The sequence below is a fragment of the Myotis yumanensis genome, unplaced genomic scaffold, assembly GCF_028538775.1.
Source record: "Myotis yumanensis isolate MYYU_CA2020_CCGP unplaced genomic scaffold, mMyoYum1.0.hap1 SCAF_3, whole genome shotgun sequence".
Classification (NCBI taxonomy): Eukaryota; Metazoa; Chordata; class Mammalia; order Chiroptera; family Vespertilionidae; genus Myotis; species Myotis yumanensis.
Window position 1 is genome coordinate 151,017,814 of NW_027223754.1, and position 21,956 is coordinate 151,039,769.

General features: G+C 43.7%; 1 protein-coding gene across 4 annotated transcripts in view; it reads right to left on the reverse strand.

Moving 5' to 3' along the window:
• Positions 1–7,921: 7,921 nt before the first annotated feature.
• HMGA2 (high mobility group AT-hook 2) overlaps positions 7,922–21,956 on the reverse strand; it is a 140,747-nt gene continuing 126,712 nt past the window's right edge. For 2 of the 4 annotated variants that reach the window (XM_070407646.1, XM_070407645.1), the window contains 2 exons: positions 10,776–10,853; positions 7,922–8,079 (listed from right to left, as the gene is read on the reverse strand). In XM_070407646.1, coding sequence (XP_070263747.1) covers positions 8,032–8,079; positions 10,776–10,853 — 126 coding nt within the window. In that variant the 3' untranslated portion in view covers positions 7,922–8,031. The remainder of the gene's footprint in view (positions 8,080–10,775; positions 10,854–21,956) is intronic. The other 2 variants (XM_070407647.1, XM_070407648.1) reach the window with 2 other exon arrangements.

Here is a 21,956-nt window from a genome sequence, read left to right on the forward strand (position 1 = left end):
GTTTTGATAATCCCTTAAATCAGTTAGAGCTCATATTCTCCTGAAATATATTCTTGGATTGATAAATGGGATGAACAGCCAGGTTCAGATGCTCTGCAATGCAATGGAAGCGTTCCAGCTGATGGGGGCCGAGACCCAGACTGAGGGCACCGTTATTACTGTGGTCCCTGAAAACTGGCTTTAAAAAACCAAAGCCTTCCTTAGTGGAAGCTATGATTAAATGTGCTAGGGATGTGCACCCAAGAGAAGGGTGATATTGAGCAGCAATTGCATAGTCTCTGGATGTTCATTAGTCTAAAGGTGAAAGCGTGGAAATAAAGTTGGGGGACCTGAGACTACATTATGGCTCTAGCTCTGTCTCCGAAAGCCAGTCGCTTATACTCTCTGAGCCTCAGTTAACCTACCAGTAAATATAATAATGATAATAATAATAATGCCTGCTATATTATCCAGGCCAGCACTGAAAATGAAATGATATTCATGAAAGTGCTTTGTAAGCAAAAATATGAAGATGCAACAAGAATTGTCATTATTTGCTCCGTCCAGGCAGTCTAAATTGTGCCGAGGTAAGAAATAGCAACATCTCAGTGCCTTAAAACAAGTTTCTTTTTTGCCCCTGCGATGTCCACTGCCCCATTGGCAACTCTCAGGGCATTTGCCTTTTATTCCTGTTGATGGAGTAGGAGTCTTTACGGAGCCTTGCTCACCTGGATCTCACCTCACTGGCTGGTTATTCAGGGGCCCTGCTGACTGAACCATTGTGACACACACCTGCTGTTTCTCCCCTCTTCTGTGTCCATTTTCTCTTCTGCAAGACCACTTGTAGTTTTCATTGGGACCTCACCCATTTCATGATTCATACAGAGCTGTTTCCGCCCCCCCCCCCCCCCGCCACCACCAGACACAGAGGGCCCCCATCCTTGACTGGCTCTGGGGATAGATATGTAACCCACATCTGGCCAGTGTTTCTTCCCCCACCCCCACCCCCAACCCCCCGGCCAGAATCACTGGTAGAATGAGTGGACTGTGATCCAGGTTGGCCCAACAATATCCAAACCCAATATTTTGTTGGAAATATTTTTTTTAAAAAAGGTATATTTCTGCAGAGGTCGTGAGACCAAAAGGATACATGTCTGGGACTTCTAGCAGTTGCCTTGCCACCACCAGAGGGGAACCTATCTGACAGTGAACCCAAAGAGCCAATCTTTCTTTCTTTCTTTCTCTTCTTTCTTTCTTTCTTTCTTTCTTTCTTTCTTTCTTTCTTTCTCTTTTCTTTCTTCCTTTCCCTCCCCTCCCCTTCTTTTTTTTTTTTTTTTTTTTTTTTGGAGTAAGCCATTCAAACTGGATGTATGTCCCTTGTGGTTAAAAGAACCCTGGATAATATAGTCACTCATCCTATATAATAAAGAGCTAATATGCAAATGGTCATCATGCCCCTTCGCCCTCTCACCCTCACACCCTTGCGCCAGAATTGCTCAGATACTCAACACTGGGGAGAGAGGAATGGGGACCAGCCAGGCACAAATGAGCTCACAAGAGAGGAATGGGGACCAGCCAGGCTGCGGCCTGGGAGAGGAATAAGCCGCCTGCCCCATGGTCCTGGGTGCCAGTGGCTGCACCTGTGCCTGTGCCTGTAGCCCTGGAGAGGGACAAGCCACCCACTCCTCGGGCCCGGGCGCCTGTGGCTGCAGCCCGGGTGAAGCCACCTGCCCACAGTCCCCTGTGGCTGCAGCCAGCCTGGGTGAAGCTGGCCCGGGTCCCAGGTGCCTGCAACCAGCCAGAGGAGGGAATCCTGGGTCCTGGGTGCGGGGCGAGGCAGAGGCAGTTAGGGGCAATCAGGCAGGCAGAGGTGTTTAGGGGCGATCAGGCAGGCAGGCAAGCAGTTAGGAGCCAGTGGTCCTGGATTGTGAGAGGTGGTTGGACATCCCCCTAGAGGTCCTGGATTGGAGAGGGTGCAGGCCGGGCTGAGGGATCCCCCCGCCCCTGTGCACAAATTTCGTGCACCGGGCCTCTAGTCTCCAATAAAAGTGTTGCCAGCCTGGTCAAGGACCTGGCAGTGCAGGTGAAGACAGGCATGTAGCCCCTTCACTCCAGTTCTAATCAGTCATCAGGGAAAATCGAAGACATGAGAAATCTGTCTCCTTGTTTATTCTCCTTTTCTGGTATTCTACTAAGTGGTCCATCATTCTTTGTCCAAGGAGACTAGCATCCATAGGCTACTTAAGGAAACTTAAGGGGTTATACTAGTAGAATTCAGTGGACAAGGCCTGGGCAGGAGAGGACAACAGGCGGACTACAGAATACTAATGAGATGAGGTGCACAGATTGGCTACAGAAGTGTGTTTAGTTTAGCTCCATTAGGCGGGTGGGCGACAGGTGGACGACAGGTGGAGACTGGAATCTGAAGGAATGGCAGGAGCTGGGTGCTGAGCCAGGAGGAGTAAGGCCACCAAGAGGCCCTAAACTCCAACACTGTGATGCTTTCAACCAAGGCCAAAGTCAGGAGGAGCCTGGAGCATCTGGGCGAGGGCTGGACTGAATGACAGAGAGTGTCCCCACCAGCAAATAAAGCCGGGGGATATCAGGGACCCCCTATGACTGTCACTGGAATAGAAGCAATTGCATTTTGCTGATTTTTCAGGGTCAGGCTTCTTTTAGTAATCAAATCCACTGAGCTCAAACACTGCAAGCCACAGGGTGGAAAAGAGTCTATACATATATTAATGATTTTCATGCATGGAATGTACAACTAAAATGGTGTTTGAAACCCTCATACCTTTTGACCACAATCTGTGTATATCCTTGTGAGGCAAATAATGATAGAAAACATACACTGACATATTTAATCCTCCTCACAACAACACTTTTAGGTAGTTGCTGTTATTTCTACTTGAAAATGAAAAAAAGTGATCTCAGAACTATTATGTGACTTGCCCATGGGCCCCCAGCCAATTAGTGACAAAGCCAGGATTCAAGCCCAGGTAGTCTAGTTTTGGAGCCCACACCTTTTACAACAAATGGTATAATGGGAGGTCTTTCCCAGTGTCCCTGGACTTTGAACAGTAATTGCTCAAGGATGGCCTTACCTAACTTTAAGAACTACACTTGTTCAGTAAAAAGTAATCATGTATAGCCCTAGCCAGTTTGGCTCAGTGGATAGAGTGCTGGCCGAGGACTGAACGGTCCTGGGTTTGATTCTGGTCAAGGGCACGTGTACCTCAGTTGCAGGCTCAATCCCCGGCCCTGGTCAGCGTGCATGTGAGAGGCAACCAATTGATGTGTCTCTCACATCAATGTTTCTCTCTGTCTCTCCCGCTCCCTTCCTCTCTAAAAATCAATAGAAAAATATTGGATTAACAAGTCATCATATGTAAATAAATACACTTAATATAAAGCATATTCCTTCTGCCCTCTTGTCTATTCTTCTCCTTCTTTCTTTCACTTTCCTGAAGTTTCATTCCTAATCTATAGTCTGAGTTTGCATCATGTCTCACCGACTGGAATGTTATTCTTTAGTTCTGGTTTTATTACTGTCCATACTCCTAGACCACTTAGCATTCCTCAATTCACAAGAGTCAAGTGCCCCTAGCCCTACTGAAAAGCAATCACTCATATGAAATGCTACGTAGGCTGTGACTCACTGCCCATGCAGCCCCAGGGTCCCCTGTGATGGCAATGCTAGCGCCCTCTAGTGGGAGGGCCTGCAATTCCTCCCTGGTACTTGCAGAGTTGGGGGTGCCTCCAACCACTTTCAGTAAGGTTCTATTTACACAGCTCTCCCTGGGGTCCACCTCCCTCCTGAGAAGTTTGGCTCTTTGTGGGCAGGGATGAAGTCTCATCAACTTTTATTGCCCCAAACAATATCCTGTACAAACTAGAGGCCCCACTGCTATTTGAACTTAGGTTTAAACTTAAAAAGATTTCTTCACGTAGTAACTTTTGTAAGCATACTGCTTATTGTGTGAAAGCACTAGTTTAATTTTTCTAGAAGAAAAAAACCTAATTCAGAGATCGTTTAGTGAGTAACTGACTCCAAAATGTGCTAAAACTTTTATCCTATTCACCAACATATCCTATTCTGAACATACCCCCTTTTATTCTTTCTTTTTCAACCCAAAGATTCCCTCTTGGTTTACTTTCATTTTCAGGAAGTAATTTCTTCTTATGTGCTTTTCTATATTAATAAAAATGAAAAGACTAAATGCGGGTTCTATTAAATGCATTTGGCCTGTCTCCCTCTTACAGACTGAACTAATGATCCACCACAGCAGGAAATGGCTTTTCCTCCTCTGAATTCTTGAAACTTGTTGCATAAGCAATATAGTTGGTTCTTTTTGCATGCTGCCTGTATTTCTACACTTGCATAATTATCTCCAAGGAGACAATCTTTTGAAGGGCCTCTTGGTCTAGAGCTCAGCACAAAGTAGGCACTCACAAAATATTGGCTGTGAAAATAAATGAAGGAGTGGAGTAAAACCTGAGAATAGATTTCCTGACAGGAGATATTTTAATATGGGCAAGTCCTTCCTAAGAAGCTAAACGCAGAAGTTTTCGTGACAATGGTAGCAGCACTATCCAGAAAATTTTAGCCTTTTGAGAATCTGGGATTTATTCATCCATCATCAGCGATCGAGATGTCATAGTGATTTGGAACGTGGAGGACTAATTCTGCCCCTGCTTATAGTATTTATGAAATGAAAGATTCCTATGTAGTAGTGCCTTTCATTCCTTATTCTTTCCTCCAAATTGTTGGATATCTCTGCAAATGTTACTTGAAAGATAACTGGTATGTCAGTTATTTCGCTGACAGTTTGTCAATGCCAGCCTTCAACTAGAAATTCTCTAGTTTTAAACTATTATTTCTCTGCATTTCTTCAAAGGTGACGTCATCTTTGTAGAATGAAATGTCAGACCACGGAAGATGACTTCAGGGCAGCCGATTGAAGAAATATGATACTTTAAAGCTTTGTGTCAGTGTGTGTAGAAGTCTGGACGCACAATATGCAGGAGGGCGACATGACGACTTCCAAAGGGACTGCCTCTCTCCTTGATCTGTTTTGACTAAACTTGACTTAATGGAGTTATGAAAAAGAGTAGGAACCAAAACACATGGGGATCACAGAGGCTGTTATGTTTATTGTGCAGAACAGACAGTGATAATCCACTAGAGAAATATTTCCAACAAGCAAGCGATTCAAAGTACAATCATAGACAGCAACTCTACATGAAGAACAGAGAATAAAGTTAGAAGACACTCAAAGGAACAGGGAGAAAGTCAACTGCAGTTCAACGTCTTGATACTTTTCTCCTGCAAACATGCAGAAATGGTAGAAAAGTTAAATGTCCAGTCTTACTTAGCCGAGACCAACAACAGTGAAGAACAGTCCTATAAAATTTATCTCCCACAAAAATAAACTATATATATAAAAATTTTATGATGTTCTTACTGTTCCATTGGCCACAAGCTTTTTTCTTTTCTTTTCAGTATGAAAAATGAGGTATACTGGGGCTTAAGAGGTAGTCGTGTGTTTTGATTGTACAACAGAGAGGAAATAAAAGAGTAACTTCATCAGAGATGGAAATTGCTTGGTTTCCGAGTTTGGCCAACGTGAGCAACTGTTGTCAGTTTTACGAGCTGGCCAATGAGGTTTCAGAAAGGCCCAACCAAAGACATGGGACTGTTATTTTTATGAGCCACTGCTTATTTGCTTATTTAATGCACAGTTAACAGTGATGTTGAGTTTCCATTCTCTCCATAGCTCCTCTGGTGATTCACAACAGTGAGCCATCTGCCAGTCCAAGAGAGGTATGCGGTCTTTGAAGCTACCTCCCTGAAGCAGCTGGAAGAGAGATGGTTTTGAGTTTCATTTGGCTTCAGAACTAAAAGCCACACTGACACATGCCCTCATGAGAAACTACCTCCTGGCCCAGTTGATAATACCACGTTAAAGAGTCAGCACACGCACTAGGAGAGAAAAGAATACAACTCTACATAAGAAGCGCTTCAAATAAATCTGGTTGAGACATATTACAAAAATCACATTTGTGTAAAGTACATGAAAATCTTTGTCAAGCATTTTCTCATATTCAACTAATCTTAAAAACACATATTTCTGATTGCATCGCAAAGGCCCAAGCTTGTTGCCTCTCACCTGCAAAGCTTCAAGTTTCTTTGAAGGTTGGCTTTCTTTTATTTATTTATTTGCAAAAGTATGTGAAAATGTGTTCCTCTCTAGCAAACGTTTTCTTTTTTTTTTTTTTTTTTTTTAACAAAAATAGCTTTGACTAGGGATAGCTGCAGTTTGAACTATGTCAAACGTTGGCAAAAATGAAGGCTGCAAGTAACAAGTTCATTTCTTTTGAAGTCTGGAGGTAGGTCTTTGCAAGTCAATTAGTCCATTTCCTTAAACAATTCATCTGAGGTACAAACTTGGAGGGTGATATTTAAACATTACAGTCAAATTCTGTGTGCTGTGTAGTGCGACTGGGGAGAATGATCCTTAAGAACCTAGGAGCGACTTGGTTAAAAAAACAAAACAAAACAACAACTATTCAAGTTAATGTAGAAATCTAGCAGAGAAGCTGAAACAAGTATTTGCAAAATTTTAATTAAAAAAAAAAAAAAACACCATAGAAAAATACAAAGCCATGCTGAAACACAGTAAGGAGACTGCTTCATTAACTGTGGGTTAAGTGTACAAAAAGAACCGCGGTTAGCATCACCTACCCATTAAGTTTGTCTTTCTTTCCTGCATTGTTTGTGTATAGCAGCATGTAAAAAGTACTAGACTGTAAATTAAGTGTAACATTCAGAGGTAGTATTGAGTAGTGGGGATATATTGCATCTCGGGCTAAAAGTGCAGTTTGAATGAAGAGACGGTGAACTGAAGCCAAAGAGAAGCACCTCAGTCAACCATCCTATGTCAAAACGCGTTACCTGAAGTAACACATAAGCTTAGTTTGAGGTAAGTGGTATTTAGGTCTTTCACGGAAACTGATACACAATGAAAAGAGGCAGAGAGAGAGATTGCTTTTTTTGTTTGCTTTTTTAAAGTTGTAGCATAACTATAGCAAAAGAAGTTTAGATTTCGCTCCTACCTCATAATTCAGGTGAGTTCATCATGCATTATTGTTGTACCTTTTCATTAAATTACAAAGAAGATGATTTTACTTATCTAGGTTCCTTCAACGCTTGGAGGCTGACAAGTGTGATATATTGCTGAATGGCATTTGGCTCTGTGGGAAGTAGATCCTACCTAGATGAGTGTTTCTCCTGAAAGAGTGTGACAGGGCCAATGGGTTCCCCTACTGATATGTGTGACAGCCATACATCTGGGAGTTGGCAACACTCGTGTGCTTACTTCCCTTTTTGAAAAAAATGAGCGGAATCTTTTCTGGTCTGTTAGCTGAATGAAAGGACACATCAGCATTTCGTCTGGTTTAGAAATAAAAGAGTAAAAAAAAAAATCAAGTAAGTGTCTACAAGATTATACGAAAAGGAGAGAAGTTGTATCTATTCCTATCTTTGGTTCTAAACAGAAGCCTCACTACGCGAGCAGGTTGGGTGGCGTTGGGGGCTACAGTGTCACACACTGTGCCTTTCCTACGTGAATGCCCAGTGTCACGGCTGTGACATGATTCTTGTCTGTGTGCAGTGCAGTAATCGACTAAACCTGATTCAGAGCTTTTCTCACCCACCCACTCCTGCTTATCAGATCAACGAACTATTAGTAGGCTAAGAGAAAAGAAAACAGTAATTAAAAGTTGCATTGTTAAATGGTGTCCCCTGTGTTTACAGCAGTTTTTCACTAAACCTGGGACTGTGAAGGGATTACAAAGAAGGTGATTAATATAGTCCTTTTTAAGGTTATGTGATTTCTCCCCCGAGCCCCACCCCTCCCCCACCCACCCTGCCCCGCCCCAGATGAAAGTGGAAAGACCATGGCAACAGAAAGTAAGTGGTCACTGCAGTGTCTTCTCCCTTCAAAAGATCCAACTGCTGCTGAGGTAGAAATCAAACGTGGGCGCCCCCTAATCCTCTTCTGCAGACTCTTGTGAGGATGTCTCTTCAGTCTCCTCCTGGAACACACAAAGGCCACAAGCATTAGACCGCGTGGGCTTCTAAATCGGTAACTGAGGAATCAAGGTGCTGTTTTTCCCCAGAGCAGTCATGAGCCCCTGTTGACTTAAGGCCTGACATCAAGGTGGCTGGTCAGCAAATTCAATTGTTTGCAGTCCAGAGAATGTCAGGCCAGTGGAAGCTTCCTCACCAATTAGGGTAAAAAAAAGAAATGGGTGACTTTTCCCCCACAGCATGCCACTCATCAGTTTTAAAAACCAGCGTGCAAGCAAGAAAAATAGAGTCCAGGAGACCCTTACTTAGGCATAAATGAAGGTGTCCTCTAGATATTGGTAATAAGAGCTGATGCTCTTATGGTGACTACCAGATGCTTTTAGGGACTATCTGCTATTATTCCCATTGTACAGGTGAGAAAATCAAGGCAATATACCCAGTTACATGGTGAGTAGGGCCAGGAGTAGAGCTGTCAGATGGGCGTCGGAACCCGTGTGTGACCCCGAAGCATCCTCGACCAAGTAGTGGTCGAGTGAGTTAAGGAGGGGGCCTGAGCTCAGGCTGCAGGAGCTGCCTCCTCACGTCCTCTCTAAACGGGGTTCCTCGGTCTCATATGCACGAAAGTACATTTTAAGACAATGACCAACATTTGGCATCACTGCTCATTCTCAATGCTAAGTCCACATCAACCAAACATTTAACGCTGGGCTGGCCAAGCAGAGAAAATCTAATATATATGTTTTTACAGAGCTTCGTCTTCATATAAATCTAATTCCTCCTTCTCTTTCCTTTTTTTCTGATTCCTTGTGGTTCTGGAATTTGTTGGAGTTTCTGCAAGCCGGCTGGAGCCACACAGTTCTCTTTCCTTTTGCTTATTTTACAAATGTGCAGTACCTCTCAGGACATGGGTGGTAAAGCGGAGACAATAAACATTTCTGATAAAAGCGTCGTTAGCGAAAGGATGATTTTTATCAAATGCTGCACACTGTCTCCTACGACAGCATGTGAAAAAGATCCGGGAGAAGAGGTAAACATTTACCCCGGCCGCAAACCGAGCCCCTTTAAGAATGGCCAGCTTAAAACAGCTTCTAGCAGTCTTCATACTTTAATAGATTTGATTTTCCACATGGCTTCATTTTGTCTGGGTGGCTAACTGACACAATTTATACCTCTCTTCCTTCCCCAGGTCACCACAGCACACCATTCAGTAACGCATGCCTTAGAGCTTGTCTGCATTATATGACCAAACCCCCATTCATTAGTGTTTGAAACACTTCAGCTGTGAAGGGGCTCCTAACTGCTACCAGGTGTGACGCTTCTGCGTAAAAGCAGCAAACGGGAGGAAGAGAGCCCACGTGAGCCGGCATTCACTCACATGAATGCACACACACACACACAAGCGCACACACATGCACGCACACACACATGCACGCATGAACACCCCCCCACACACGCACACACGCGTGCTCACGCACACACACCCTCCCACACACATACGCGCACACACACACTCACGAACTCCATCCTGGGCTTTAATCACAGGCCACTGCTTACTGCCAACCTTTTGCAGAAGGTTTCAAACATTCTTCCCCCCCAAGATGGAGAGAGCTGTAAATCCTGGGACCAAACACACCTACCAGTGAATGGGTTACAGCTTAGAAAATATAACCACGGCAGTATCAAGTCATGAGATTTCACACCCGTTTTGTTTAGTCTGCTTCGGGTTATGTGGGAAATGTGGAACGTATGAAGCTACTGCCCCTCTACTCCCAACCCCTGAACTTCGGGCTTCACCCACCTCAGCAGCACGTTTCTACCTCTTGATAGGCAACGGGCCACGACCCCAGGATTCTCTATGCAGTCCTGGCCACAAAGGAGGATGTAGCCTGACCAAAGCCACGGACAGACGAAAGAGAGACAGGCCGAGGTTCAGCTGCCCGTGACCTTCTCTTTTCACTTAGTATTTAAACCCCAGAAAGTCACTAAGCTGTCTGGCAGATATACCCTTCACCCGTCCCCGGCCCGCGGTGAGGAGTAAGGGTAGTACTCTGAAACAGGCCATCGCATAAGAGCTGGCAGGCATTACTTTATTCCTTCTTCTCCTGGTTAATTAATTAATAGGACTCAGTAAGGCTGGAAACCCTCCTGGATCTATCAGTAATGACTCCATTTCTCGGTGTTTCTAGTCTACCTGGAAACCTCTTCTAAATCCGGAAGGAAACAGAATTTTTCAGGCCATGAACTCACAGAGACCTCGGGGCAGATGGAATGTGATCAGCTGTTCAGAACATTTCCAGAAACTTTGTTTAATTTGAGCTCTTGAAGCTCCTGATATGCAAGTAGTTTATTCAAACCCCTTAGACACAACTCAGCTAAAAAGGATGGTCCCTCGTACTACTTCCTTAACAGTTCTTAACACAACGGTTGTTTTACTAAGGTATCTTTCCACTGACCTTGAAACGCTTCTACTTGGAGCTGTTAGTTACAGCACTGGGTCCATCACTGGATCTCAGAGGGTGGGAGCTCACACTCCATTTAACTTTTGGAAGCAGTGTGGCTCTCACATGCTCAAAGCAATGGTTTTCTCCATCGGCTACGTAGCGGAGAGCTCTCTCTCTTCTTCGCGTAGCTCTGACGGCCACTCTCCACAGGACAGCCTGGCTGCCACGCGAATGATGTGGGCAGGGCGCAGGGCACTCACCTCTATAAACCTCACCTTTCCAGGGACTTGGTTGCTGTGACCAAAGTGTGCATGTGGTTGAGAGAAGAAAAATCCTCCCTGTCAGGAAGAAAATTGAAAACCCACTCTCAGCCATCCTGTGTCCTGGCTGGGCAGACTTCCCAGAAGGCTCTTCTGTCCCCAGAGAATCTTATTTCCATAGCAGAGCAGCTACTAGGGCTCCTCAGATCCATCCCTCTTCATTAATGTAGAAGTAATGTAACATACAAGCCACTTCTTGTAGACATAGCTTGCACCTTGAGATATGTATCGACACTGCTTCATGTTCGCCACATAAGCCAAAGGACTTTTGTAACCATGACTACACCAATCGTTTGTCATTATCCTAGGACTTTTGAGCTTGTGTAGTCCCACAAGAGCAACTCTGAGGCAATAAGGAGAAATATTGCAGCCAAGAATCTTATACATTTCAATAGGGGCTTGTCGGCGACGTGGGAAGGCCGAATAGCAGCAGTCAGGTCAAGAAGGCTCAGTCCACCCTACCTGGTTTGACTCAGTGGATAGAGCATTGGATTGTGAACTGGAAGGTCCCGGGTTCGATTCTGGTCAAGGGCACATGCTCAGGTTATGGGCTTGATCCCCAGTAGGGGGCATGCAGGAAGTAGCCGAGCAATGATTCTCTCTCATCAGTGATGTTTCTAGCTCTCTCTCCCTCTCCCTTCCTCTCTGAAATCAATAAAAAACATATTTAAAAAAAGAAAGAAGGCTCAGTCCTGGAATGGTGCTTCTGGAATGGAGGCTAAAAGGACTTTTCAAAATGGAAGTGCACTGAGACATTTTTATGAGCACCAGCCACCAAGGGCTTTAAATACTGAACTGCTGGCCACCATTCACGCACTTATTTCACAAAGACAACTGAGGCTGCACCATACCGGGGCGAAACATGGGAATTTTTTGGCACAAAACTGATGAGCAGGAAAGGAAAGTGGGCAGAGTTGGAAAACTATATTTTTATTATGACTATTGGAAAATTGCACTCATTTGCCTTAGTTTTCTTTTGCAAATGGGGGGAAAAAGGAATGTAATAAATGTAACTCTTTCATTGCTTTGGTTAAGTTTAGAAAAGAACCCATTACATCCTAGAAATATGGTTTGCACCTAATCTTCATTCTTTTTAATATGGTTTGCACCTATCTTCATTAATTTTAATTAACTTACGGCATTCATTCTTTTTATTGCCACAGAATGTGCATGGTGGCATATACCTTTTGGTATGCTTCCACTGATTGATCCCAAGGAGGAAGACAGCCCAATATCCAATCCCATCTCCTAATGCTTGATGGAATTTTACAATGTCTTAAGAGTTGAATCCTTGATCTCACCACAGAGCCATGGGTAGGGGTGGAGCTGGAGAAAAGCTCAGTATCTGGGTTTAATTTTCATGTGCAGACTAAATAGCAGGTCTGCAGTGGGAGGCCACTGAACCCTAAATAGAACCACGAAATGGAAATAGCCTCCTTGCAAACCTGAAGAGTTGTGTCACCAGGATGTCCCTCTTTGTGTGTAGTAAGGAGTCTGTGTTGGCTTCAATCAATCCTTCTATTTTCCCCCCTTGATTGCAAAGAATTCTGCAATGTTTACTATAAGATGTTGCAGGATAAAAACACAAGATTTTTAATTTAAGTTACCTTGCAAAAAAACCCCCAAACCCTATAAATATCTGGTAATCTAGAAATGGTTTCATGACATCCTCCTTTTGTTATCTTAATATGTTTAATTCCTTAAGGAGTTGGAATGACATCTTTAAGATATTTTCATGTCCACGACTATCTTGAGCCAGTCCTGCCAGAGCAGAAATAATGGGCTCTCCTCGTCAGCAGCAATGGCCAGAAACCAACCACCATTCCGTCTCGACCCACCAGACCACAAAGCTGAGTGTTTCTATTTCTCTGTCAGATATTTTAACTTCCAATGGATTGGGACTGTTTGACTTAATGGAAAGTGATTACTTCCTCCAACTAGGAAAGCTTTATATTAGGTTTATAAAAAAATACATTAAATGGAACATATATAAACCATAGGATCTGGCCACTGATTCTGGTGGAAAGGTTAGGAGGCAAATCTGTTTTGCAAAAGGAGACATAAGAAGTTGGGATGTTTATGGCAGCTGTCCCCCATCTTTTCTCTATTGTAGTTTTATGTATATAAAAATATAGAAGTATCAGAACTTCCTTACATGTGTTACCATCAGCTTAATGCAGTCAGTTCAAAGGTCTTATTGGGGGGTGGTTAAAAATGAAGGTTGGTCCTAGATGTCACTGACCATAGCACCAACCCTGGAATGAACGGGTTGTTTAACCTGTCTTCTTCCCACTGTGTCATACTAGTAGGGATAATACCCATCTACTTGCCACTCAAGGTGGGAGAAAAAAATGTGACAACCAAAGGGGAAAATTTTGAAGGAAAGAATAAAAGTAAAAATCTTGTAAGACTATAGTGGGGAACTATGATTATCAATTACAGTTATTCATCCTGTTTTATTTCTTTACCTGTGATCCAATAATAGATTTTCTTGAGAAAGAAAAACAAATGTAAGACATCTTAAGTTTCTAAAATGCACTTCAGTTTGTCTCCTTTGTGCCCTCGATCAGAGTTCCATCACTGAAAATACGGCAAAGAGAGGTCAGAGATCCCTAGAATACTGCAAAGTCCTTTCCTGGGATGAAGGAATATATAAAAATGTCTCCAGAAGGGAGTCACATTTTTTTTTCAGAGAGGAAAATCATTTTATGTTTAAACTAATTGCAAATTTCAGGATCCTGTATGTGATGATTTCTGAGGATCATGAGCTTGATCAACTTTCTATTTTTAAATTATTTAATATATTTTCATTGATTTCAGAGAGGAAGAGAGAGATAGAAACATCAATGATGAGAAGGAATCATTGATCGGCTGCCTCCTGCACGCCCCCTACTGGGGATCGAGCTGGCAACCTGAGCATGTGCCCTTGACTGGAATCGAACCCGGGACCCATCAAGTCTGCAGGCCGACGCTCTATCCACTGAGCCAAACCAGCTAGGGCAGCTTGATCAACTTTCCATGCCAGTTCTAATTCTCATAGAAGGAACCTCATATATAAAAAAATAACTGAAGATATAGCAGAAGGATTTTTGCATGAAGGAAGACCTCAGAAGGAGGAAATTTATTTCAACAGTTCCAAAACTGTTGAGGAATATTCTTGTTTTTGTGCAAAGTGCTTTTAAAAAATGGTTGTGGTGAAGGCTGCTTAATGGTTATATTCCAGGTGTGTTTACTGATGAATAGACTAGGAGAAACCTTTTTGTTTTCTATGTGTATAAAACTTTGCATAACTTGTATTTGTTGCCAGGGAACAGAACATTTCTGGATTTTAACCATGACTACACCAATCGTTTGTCATTATCCTAGGACATTTGAGTAAGATTATGAAAATATCAGTAACAATAGTAAGTCAACAAGTAATTATTTAATGGACATCTGGGTGTCCAGCAAACATTTCCTGAATGTAAAGGAAGTACCTTGGATAAAGCAACATATTTGTATTAAAAGATTAAGGATTACAATGATTTATATTAATTTGGGTCAGCAAGTTTGGCTAATAATAAGGGAAGCTTACATATTTAATAAATATGTTGCTTTATATCCAACTCACATCAGAATGCAGAGAAAAAGCAGGCAGTCATTGCCACTTTATTTCCAGTCTAACACACAGACTTCACCACACCGTTAAAAACAATTACACTTTTAAAAACTCTATGAAATCTGTCAAGTCCAGAAACACTAAATTTTTCCTTTTGGAGTTTTATATATTTCCCCAAATTGGGTAATATTCTCTTACTTCTGTTAGAAGTTTATGTCATCTCTACAAGACATTCGCCGCCCACACACTGCTAGATTCATCTTGCCAATGTTCCTGTTACCACTGTGAGCTAATTACTCCATATGTTTACAGTTAATAATCATGTTGATATGTTTCCTCTACCCTACCCCTGTGCTGTTATGTCCTGGAGCTACTTTATTGTAGGGTTAAACGTTGGTTTCTACTTTGCTCTCTCCCTTTCCCTTGACCTTTGCAATGCCAGAGGTCAGGGGTGAAATAAAAAAGTATTTCCTATACAGCAAAACAGTGCCACTCAGGGTGGACTTCGATATAATTCTTCATGTTTTACCAGTTGGTACCAAACATTTACTGGCCCACAAAATGTTTTACCAGCTTGAAAGAGCATAAGTAGGAAAATAAATCAGTGTTCTTTATGACTTAGGCAATGTAAATCACTAGGCTTCCCGAGTGAGCACAAGACGGACTATTTGCAAGTCTGATTTATTATGAACTATTTATTGCATTGGCCAAGGTGCCATGTAAAAGATGAGTGTTAGAGTGAGAATGCTCGCCCCTCTTTCTCCTTCTCCCCTCTTCCTCAGCATGTCTAGACTAAAAGCCCCCAGTAAAAATGCCTTCTTTGAGAACACGATGCTGACTGCAATTCATCAACTTGCTTGTCCCCAAATGAAATCTCTCATTTTGCTCCAAACAATGTTTAGGTTGTCTGAAATATAAACATCCTTAAAACTGCCCTTGAAGTCTCTGTGAAAACATTCAACTTTTTTTTTTTTTTTGAAGGGGAGAAAGAAAACACAAAAAACCCTCCTGATAACCAAGGCTTACAGAGATTTCTCCTCCCTGATGCACACCACCCGCAGGAGATGTTATTTGCAGGTAAAAACTCTTATTTTGAAACAGATAGCTTTGTTTCCAATCTTTCAGAAACAGAACACTTGCCAATTCTCTCACTGGGAAGGGGGAAGGGAATGGGTTTATACCTGTCTTAATTGCTAGAGGTGTAGCTTGCCAGGGCTGTCCAACAATGAGGAAATTGGGTGGGAAGGAAGGATAACTGTTGGGACTTTAAAAACCTGTTTTTATCCTGTGGGTAGGGCTCTGGTGAGGAAAAAACAAATCTGAATAACATATAGGGATTCACTTCCAATCTCTGCTTAAAGCCTTAAAAGGGGGAAATCAAAAAACATTAATATCTGATAAACCAGCAAAAATTTGTTAGAAGTCTGAGATAGAGTGAGACGTAGTCTTTATTTTTTTAAATCCTCACCTGAGGATATGCTTTTTCATTGATTACAGAAGAGAGAAGAAGGGAGAGGGAGAAAGAGAGAGAGAAACATCCATCCTTTGCCTCCCGTACACACCCCGACTGGGGATCGAATCCACAACCTGGGTATGTGCCCTGACCGGGAATCGAACACGAGACCCTTCTGTGCAGGGGGCAACTCTCTAATTAACTAGAGCCACCTGGCCAGGGCGAAATGTATTTTTATCAAAATAAAAACTAGAGAAACAAAGCTCCCTCAATCAAGGATGACAACCTGATACATTTATAGTGTTTTTTAAAATTAAAACAATGGTGACAGCAACAAAATCTACCACTATTTCCTACTAAAGTTAAGAATGTAACCCACGGAGCAGAGGATTCAACCACTTCAAATTGTTAAAACCTAGGAAATTAGTTAATTTTTATTTATTGTTGATTTTATCACTTTAAGAATGAAAATATAGTAGAGTTCCTTAGTAAGCTTTTGTTTTTACTGGTTTCGGAATTTTTTAAAAAGTTAATATGAATATTGCAGATTTTCCCCTTTAGATTTATAAGAGACTCTAACTTTCCCATTGGGGATTATGCGGCACACCTGAGGTTTGCGGCTGATGGTACCTGGTGGATTGTCCAATCACACCCCGCCTCCCCCAGTAGAGTTCCTTTTAAAATTTTATTCCTCCCTAGACACATGTATTTATATACAGAAACACAAATGAGTGTCTAAATTTTGAGATCTGTCATAATCCTGAATTTGTCTCCTCAGAGTGAATTTTGTCACTCTGTATCCCCGTCTCAGGATGTGGCATTCTGGAAGCTCAGAGGAGGTTCCAGCATTTGAGGGATTTACCAGCCTTCACAATAGAGCCACTGTAATTCTGGATACACGTGATGTACCGGGAAGGTGATTCTGACTGCGTTAGTCCTAAAGATAGGATGTAGCAATTACTATAAAATTTCCCCCTAGTTTAAAAACATCCTTATTTTAAAACAATCAATAAAAACACTTGCGGTAAAAAGGATAGTAGTTTTAAATGAATTAGAATTTTAGAATTTTCAAGAATATCCACCTCTGGAAATAAAAACTCACACCTAGCACCCAAAAATAAGTCACAATATAACAACGCTCTCTCTCAAATAGTTCTTGAGAGTAAGGGAAGAAGTGTTGTTGTTACCCTATTTCAAAGGTGGATAAATAGGGTACAGAGAGATTAGTTTGCCCAGGGATGGGGCTGGAGAGCAAAACCTCAGTCTCCTTATACCAGGGGTCCTCAAACTTGTTAAACAGGGGGCCAGTTCACTGTCCCTCAGACCGTTGGAGGGTCTGACTATAGTTTAAAAAAAAACTATGAACAAATTCCTATGCACACTGCACATATCTTATTTTGAAGTAAAAAAACAAAACGGGAACAAATACAGTATTTGTATTTGCATGTGGCCTGCGGGCCATAGTTTGAGGACCCCTGCCTTATACACTGCTGAGCCCTTTTCTTTAGCTGTAAAATATTTACTTGTGCTAAAATCTTCACCACCTCACAACAGGATCTAAATGTAACCCCTCAAATACTGCTGATGAAGAAAGGATACAAGCCTGAGGTAATCCAGACTGCCACATGGGAAAGCCATCTGGGAGGGTCTTTTGAAAGAAACAGATGAAAAAGGAAGAGATTCTTTCGAATGCAGTGTAAAATTTACATTATCCTCCATGAACGTCCATGTAGTCCCCGTGTTTATACAATTCATCACCGTGTCCTCAGGCAATGTAGATTAAGACGCCCAATGAGCTCATGCTCTTTTTTCCCCGTTTCTGAGTCTGAACTCTCCTTTCGAGGGCAGGTCTGGAGCAGGGTCTGTGAGACAGCTGACCGGTCAGTGAACACCAACCCGGCCCAGCTGTGGCTTCTTGGATATGCCGGATGGCCTTGGGAAGGCATTTTATTATTTCACTTTTATCGTTGTGTTGCTGCCCAATTTGCAATCAGTTTCAGCAATCTCCACCTGTGACTGACTTGTTTCTGTCTCTCTACTCTTGAATATGTCATTCATCTCTTCTGTAGGATCTCCCTGTCTCTCCCCTAATTAGTCTCCATTTTCCCTTTGTAACTAAACAACAAGATCAAAACTCTTCCGGGAATCATCCCCATGTGGCTTTTTGTATCCCCCACGCACCTCATCAACCTTGATATTCTGTGTTTCAAATGTTCACACCTCGTGTTGTGTGTGTTTGCTGAGCACTCTCATCCCTGCTGCACATGGCAATCACTGGGTGAGTTCATAAAAAACACTGACGCCGGAGTCAGACCCAATAATCAGAACCACGGCCGGGTGGGGCCGTTGGTGTGTTTAACAACTTGCTCTCCAGGAATAAAAAGTCCTGATTTGTAGCATTTATCAATTTCCATGGTACAAATATTTCCAATGTAGTGGATTTCAAGCTACCAACTTGTCGTTGCGGAATGCAGAACATGGAAGAGAGGCTCACAATTGGTTCCAGCACACACCGCACACCACATGAGGTGTACATACCATTTATATGGTGACATGTAAATGTATATGGTATATACATGGTGATATATATATACCATATACACACACCCATAGGCCCTCTTATTGTGGTTTTGCTTTCTGTGGTTTCAGTTACCTGCAGTCAAATTTGGCCCTAATATAGTAAATGGAAAATTTCAGAAATAAACTAAGTTTTAAATTGTGTGCTGCTCTGAGAGCGTGATGAAATCTTGTGCTGTCCTACTCCATCCTGCCTGGGACGTGAATCATCCCTTTGTCCAAAATATCCTCTCCTTCTTCCCCTGCTTAGTCACTTAGTAGCCATCAAGATTATTGAAATGGTTATCTACACTAATAAAAGAGAAACATGGTAATTAGCGTACGACTGCTACCCTTTTCATTGGCTAATCAGTGAGTATATGCAAATTAACTGTCAGCCAAGATGGCGGCCGGCAGCCAGGCAGCTGGAAGCGAACATGAGGCTTGCTTGCTTCAGTGAAGGAGGACTCCAACGTTCCCCGCCTGCCTTGCCGGCCTCTGAGCTGGCAGTTTGAAACATTCTAACAAATATAGACGCTAAACAAAACCCCAGAAACCGGCTTTCAGCCGCTGGGATCTCAGAGCTGGAGTTATACATTGCAAACAAACCAGATACCAGCTTTCAGCAGCCGAGGCCTCAGAGCTAGAGCCAGAGCTAAAGCTGGCCCAGAATAAAAAGAAAAGAAAAAAAGGAGCGGTTGGGAGCTTCAATCCCCAGCCTGAAGGCAGCAGCCCTCAGCCCCTCACCCAGACTGGCCAGGCACCCCAGTGGGGACCCCCACCCTGAAGGGTGTGTGACCAGCTGCAAACAGCCATCATCCCCTCATCCAGGCTGGCCAGGCACCCCAGTGGGGACCCCCACCCTGAAGGGTGTGTGACCAGCTGCAAACAGCCATCATCCCCTCATCCAGGCTGGCCAGGCACCCCAGTGGGGACCCACACCCTGATCCAGGACACCCTTCAGGGCAAACCAGCCGGCCCCCAGGCCTCTATCCTATATAGTAAAAGGGTAATATGCCTCCCAGCACCGGGATCGGCGGAGCCGCGAGGCCTCCTGGCACTGGATCAGTGTGACAGGGGGCAGCGCCCAAACCCCCTGATCACCCTGTGACTCTGTGTGTGACAGGGTGCGGTGTCCCAACCCCCTAATCAGCCCTGCTCTGAGCCTGACCAGGAGCTGCACCTAGGGATTGGGCCTGCCCTCTGCCACCCAGGAGCAGGCCTAACCCAGCAGGTCGTTATCTCCTGAGGGGTCCCAGACTGCGAGAGGGCACAGGCCGGGCTGAGGGACCCCCCCCCCCCCCCCGAGTGCACAAATTTTTGTGCACCAGGCCTCTAGTTTTATTATAATATCCTATACTAGAGGCCTGGTTCACGAAATTTGTGCACTCGGGGGGTGGGATCCCTCAGCCCAGATTGCAAGAGGGTGCAGGCCAGGCTGAGGGACCCCACCGATGCATGACCAGGGCCAGAGAGGGACGTGGGAGGTTGGCCAGCCGAGGAAGGACCACGGGAGGGCTCCAGGGCATGTCCAGCCCTTCTTGCTCAGTCCCAATCGGCTGGACCCCAGCAGCAAGCTAATTTACCAGTCGGCGCATCTGTCTCCTGGTGTTCAGTGCACGTCATAGTGACTGGTCAACTGTCTGCCCTCTGGTGGTCAGTGCACATCATAGCGAGCAGTTGAGCGGCCTTAGAATATCATTAGCATATTATGTGTTGGTTGAATGGACGACTGGACACTTAGCATATTAGGCTTTTATTATATAGGATAATAAAAGGGTAATATGCAAATCAACTGAACGGTGGAATGAACGGTTGCCATGATGCGTACTGACCACCAGGAGGCAGTCACTCAACACAGGAGCTGCTGCCCCCTGGTGGTCAGTGCCCTCCCACAGGGGGAGTGCCACTCAGCCAGAAGCCCTGAGCTGGGCTCATGGCCGGTGAGCGCAGCAGCAGGGGCAGGAGCCTCTCCCACCTCTGCGGCAGTCAGTTGGACATCTCCTAAGGGCTCCAGGACTGCAAGAGGGTGCAGGCCGGGATGAGGGACCCCCCCCCCCCCCCCCCAGGGCACAAATCTCATGCACCGGGCCTCTAGTATTGTTATAATTGTGTATTTATAATTCATTAATCTTTTACTGTGCCTAATTTATACATTAAACTTTATCATGGGTGTGTATAAATATATATATATATATATATATATATATATATATATATATATATGCCAAAGCGACCGTTACGACCAAACCACGAGAACAACCGGTTGACCAGTCACTATGACATGCACTGACCACCAGGGGGCAAACGCTTAACGCAGGAGCAGTTCCCTTGGTGATCAGTGTGCTTCCATAGCCAACCTCCCGTAAGCTGGTCAACCTCCTGCAGTCCCTCCCCATGGTCCCTCCCCCTGGCCGGCCACGACTGGCCCTGATTGGGACTGGGCGAGATGGCCCCAATCAACCCCGATCACCCGCCAGGCCAAAGGACCCCACCCGTGCACGAATTCGTGCACCAGGCCTCTAGTGTATATATAAGAGGAAACATAGTACAAGTATATAATAGGGTTCAATACTACCCCCAGTTTCAGGTGTCCACTGGTGGTCTTTTTTAAATTTAATACTAGAGGCCAGTGCACAGAACTTCCCCCTGGTGCTCAGTGCGTATCATAGTGACCAGTGGTTCACTGTTTGGTCAATTGCATATTAGGCTTTATTATCAAGGATATTTTTATTGATATCAGGAAGAGGAAGGGAGAGAGAGATAGAAACATCAACGATGAGAGAGAATCATTGATCAGCTGCCTTCCCCACACCCCACACCCCACACTGGAGATTGAGCCCGCAACCTGGGCATGTGCCCTGACTGGGAATCAAACCTATGACCTCCTGGTTCATAGGTCAATGCTCAACCACTGAGCCACGCTGGCCAGGCCACTGGTGGTCTTGGTACGTATCCCTTGAAGATAAGGGGGATCTACTGTGTGTATGTGTGTAATCACTAGGTTATTCTACTATGCAGACGAGGTTAAGAACCTCTGAACTAGATTACACATTTCTTAGGTACAGTGACTTGTTTTCATTTGCTACATCTTCCCTGCAACACCAAGAATAGCAACTGAATCGATGTTGCCAAGAGACCACATAGGGGTATTGAGCTATGGTTCACAGCCTATGATGCAACAGTGAACACTGCAGTATCCTTTGACTCAAATGCACAGAAATATAAATTCACTTCCTCTTGATTTTCTTACTGATAAAGGGTGAGAGGCTCAATATATTTGGTATGTCCTACTTAAAATGTCAAGTTTTTATTTCATTTTGTTTAATATTGTGTACAAATACTCAAACACTGGGTATTTTTTTGTGTGCTTCCTAATACTTTCACCTTCTAGGTATGGGAGCAGCCATGAGAATGATTTTTTTTCATGGTAACTCTACTTTTATTCTACTTAAAGCACATGTGTAATTATTTGGATATACATTTCCTACATGCTTATCCATATTTAGAAGCT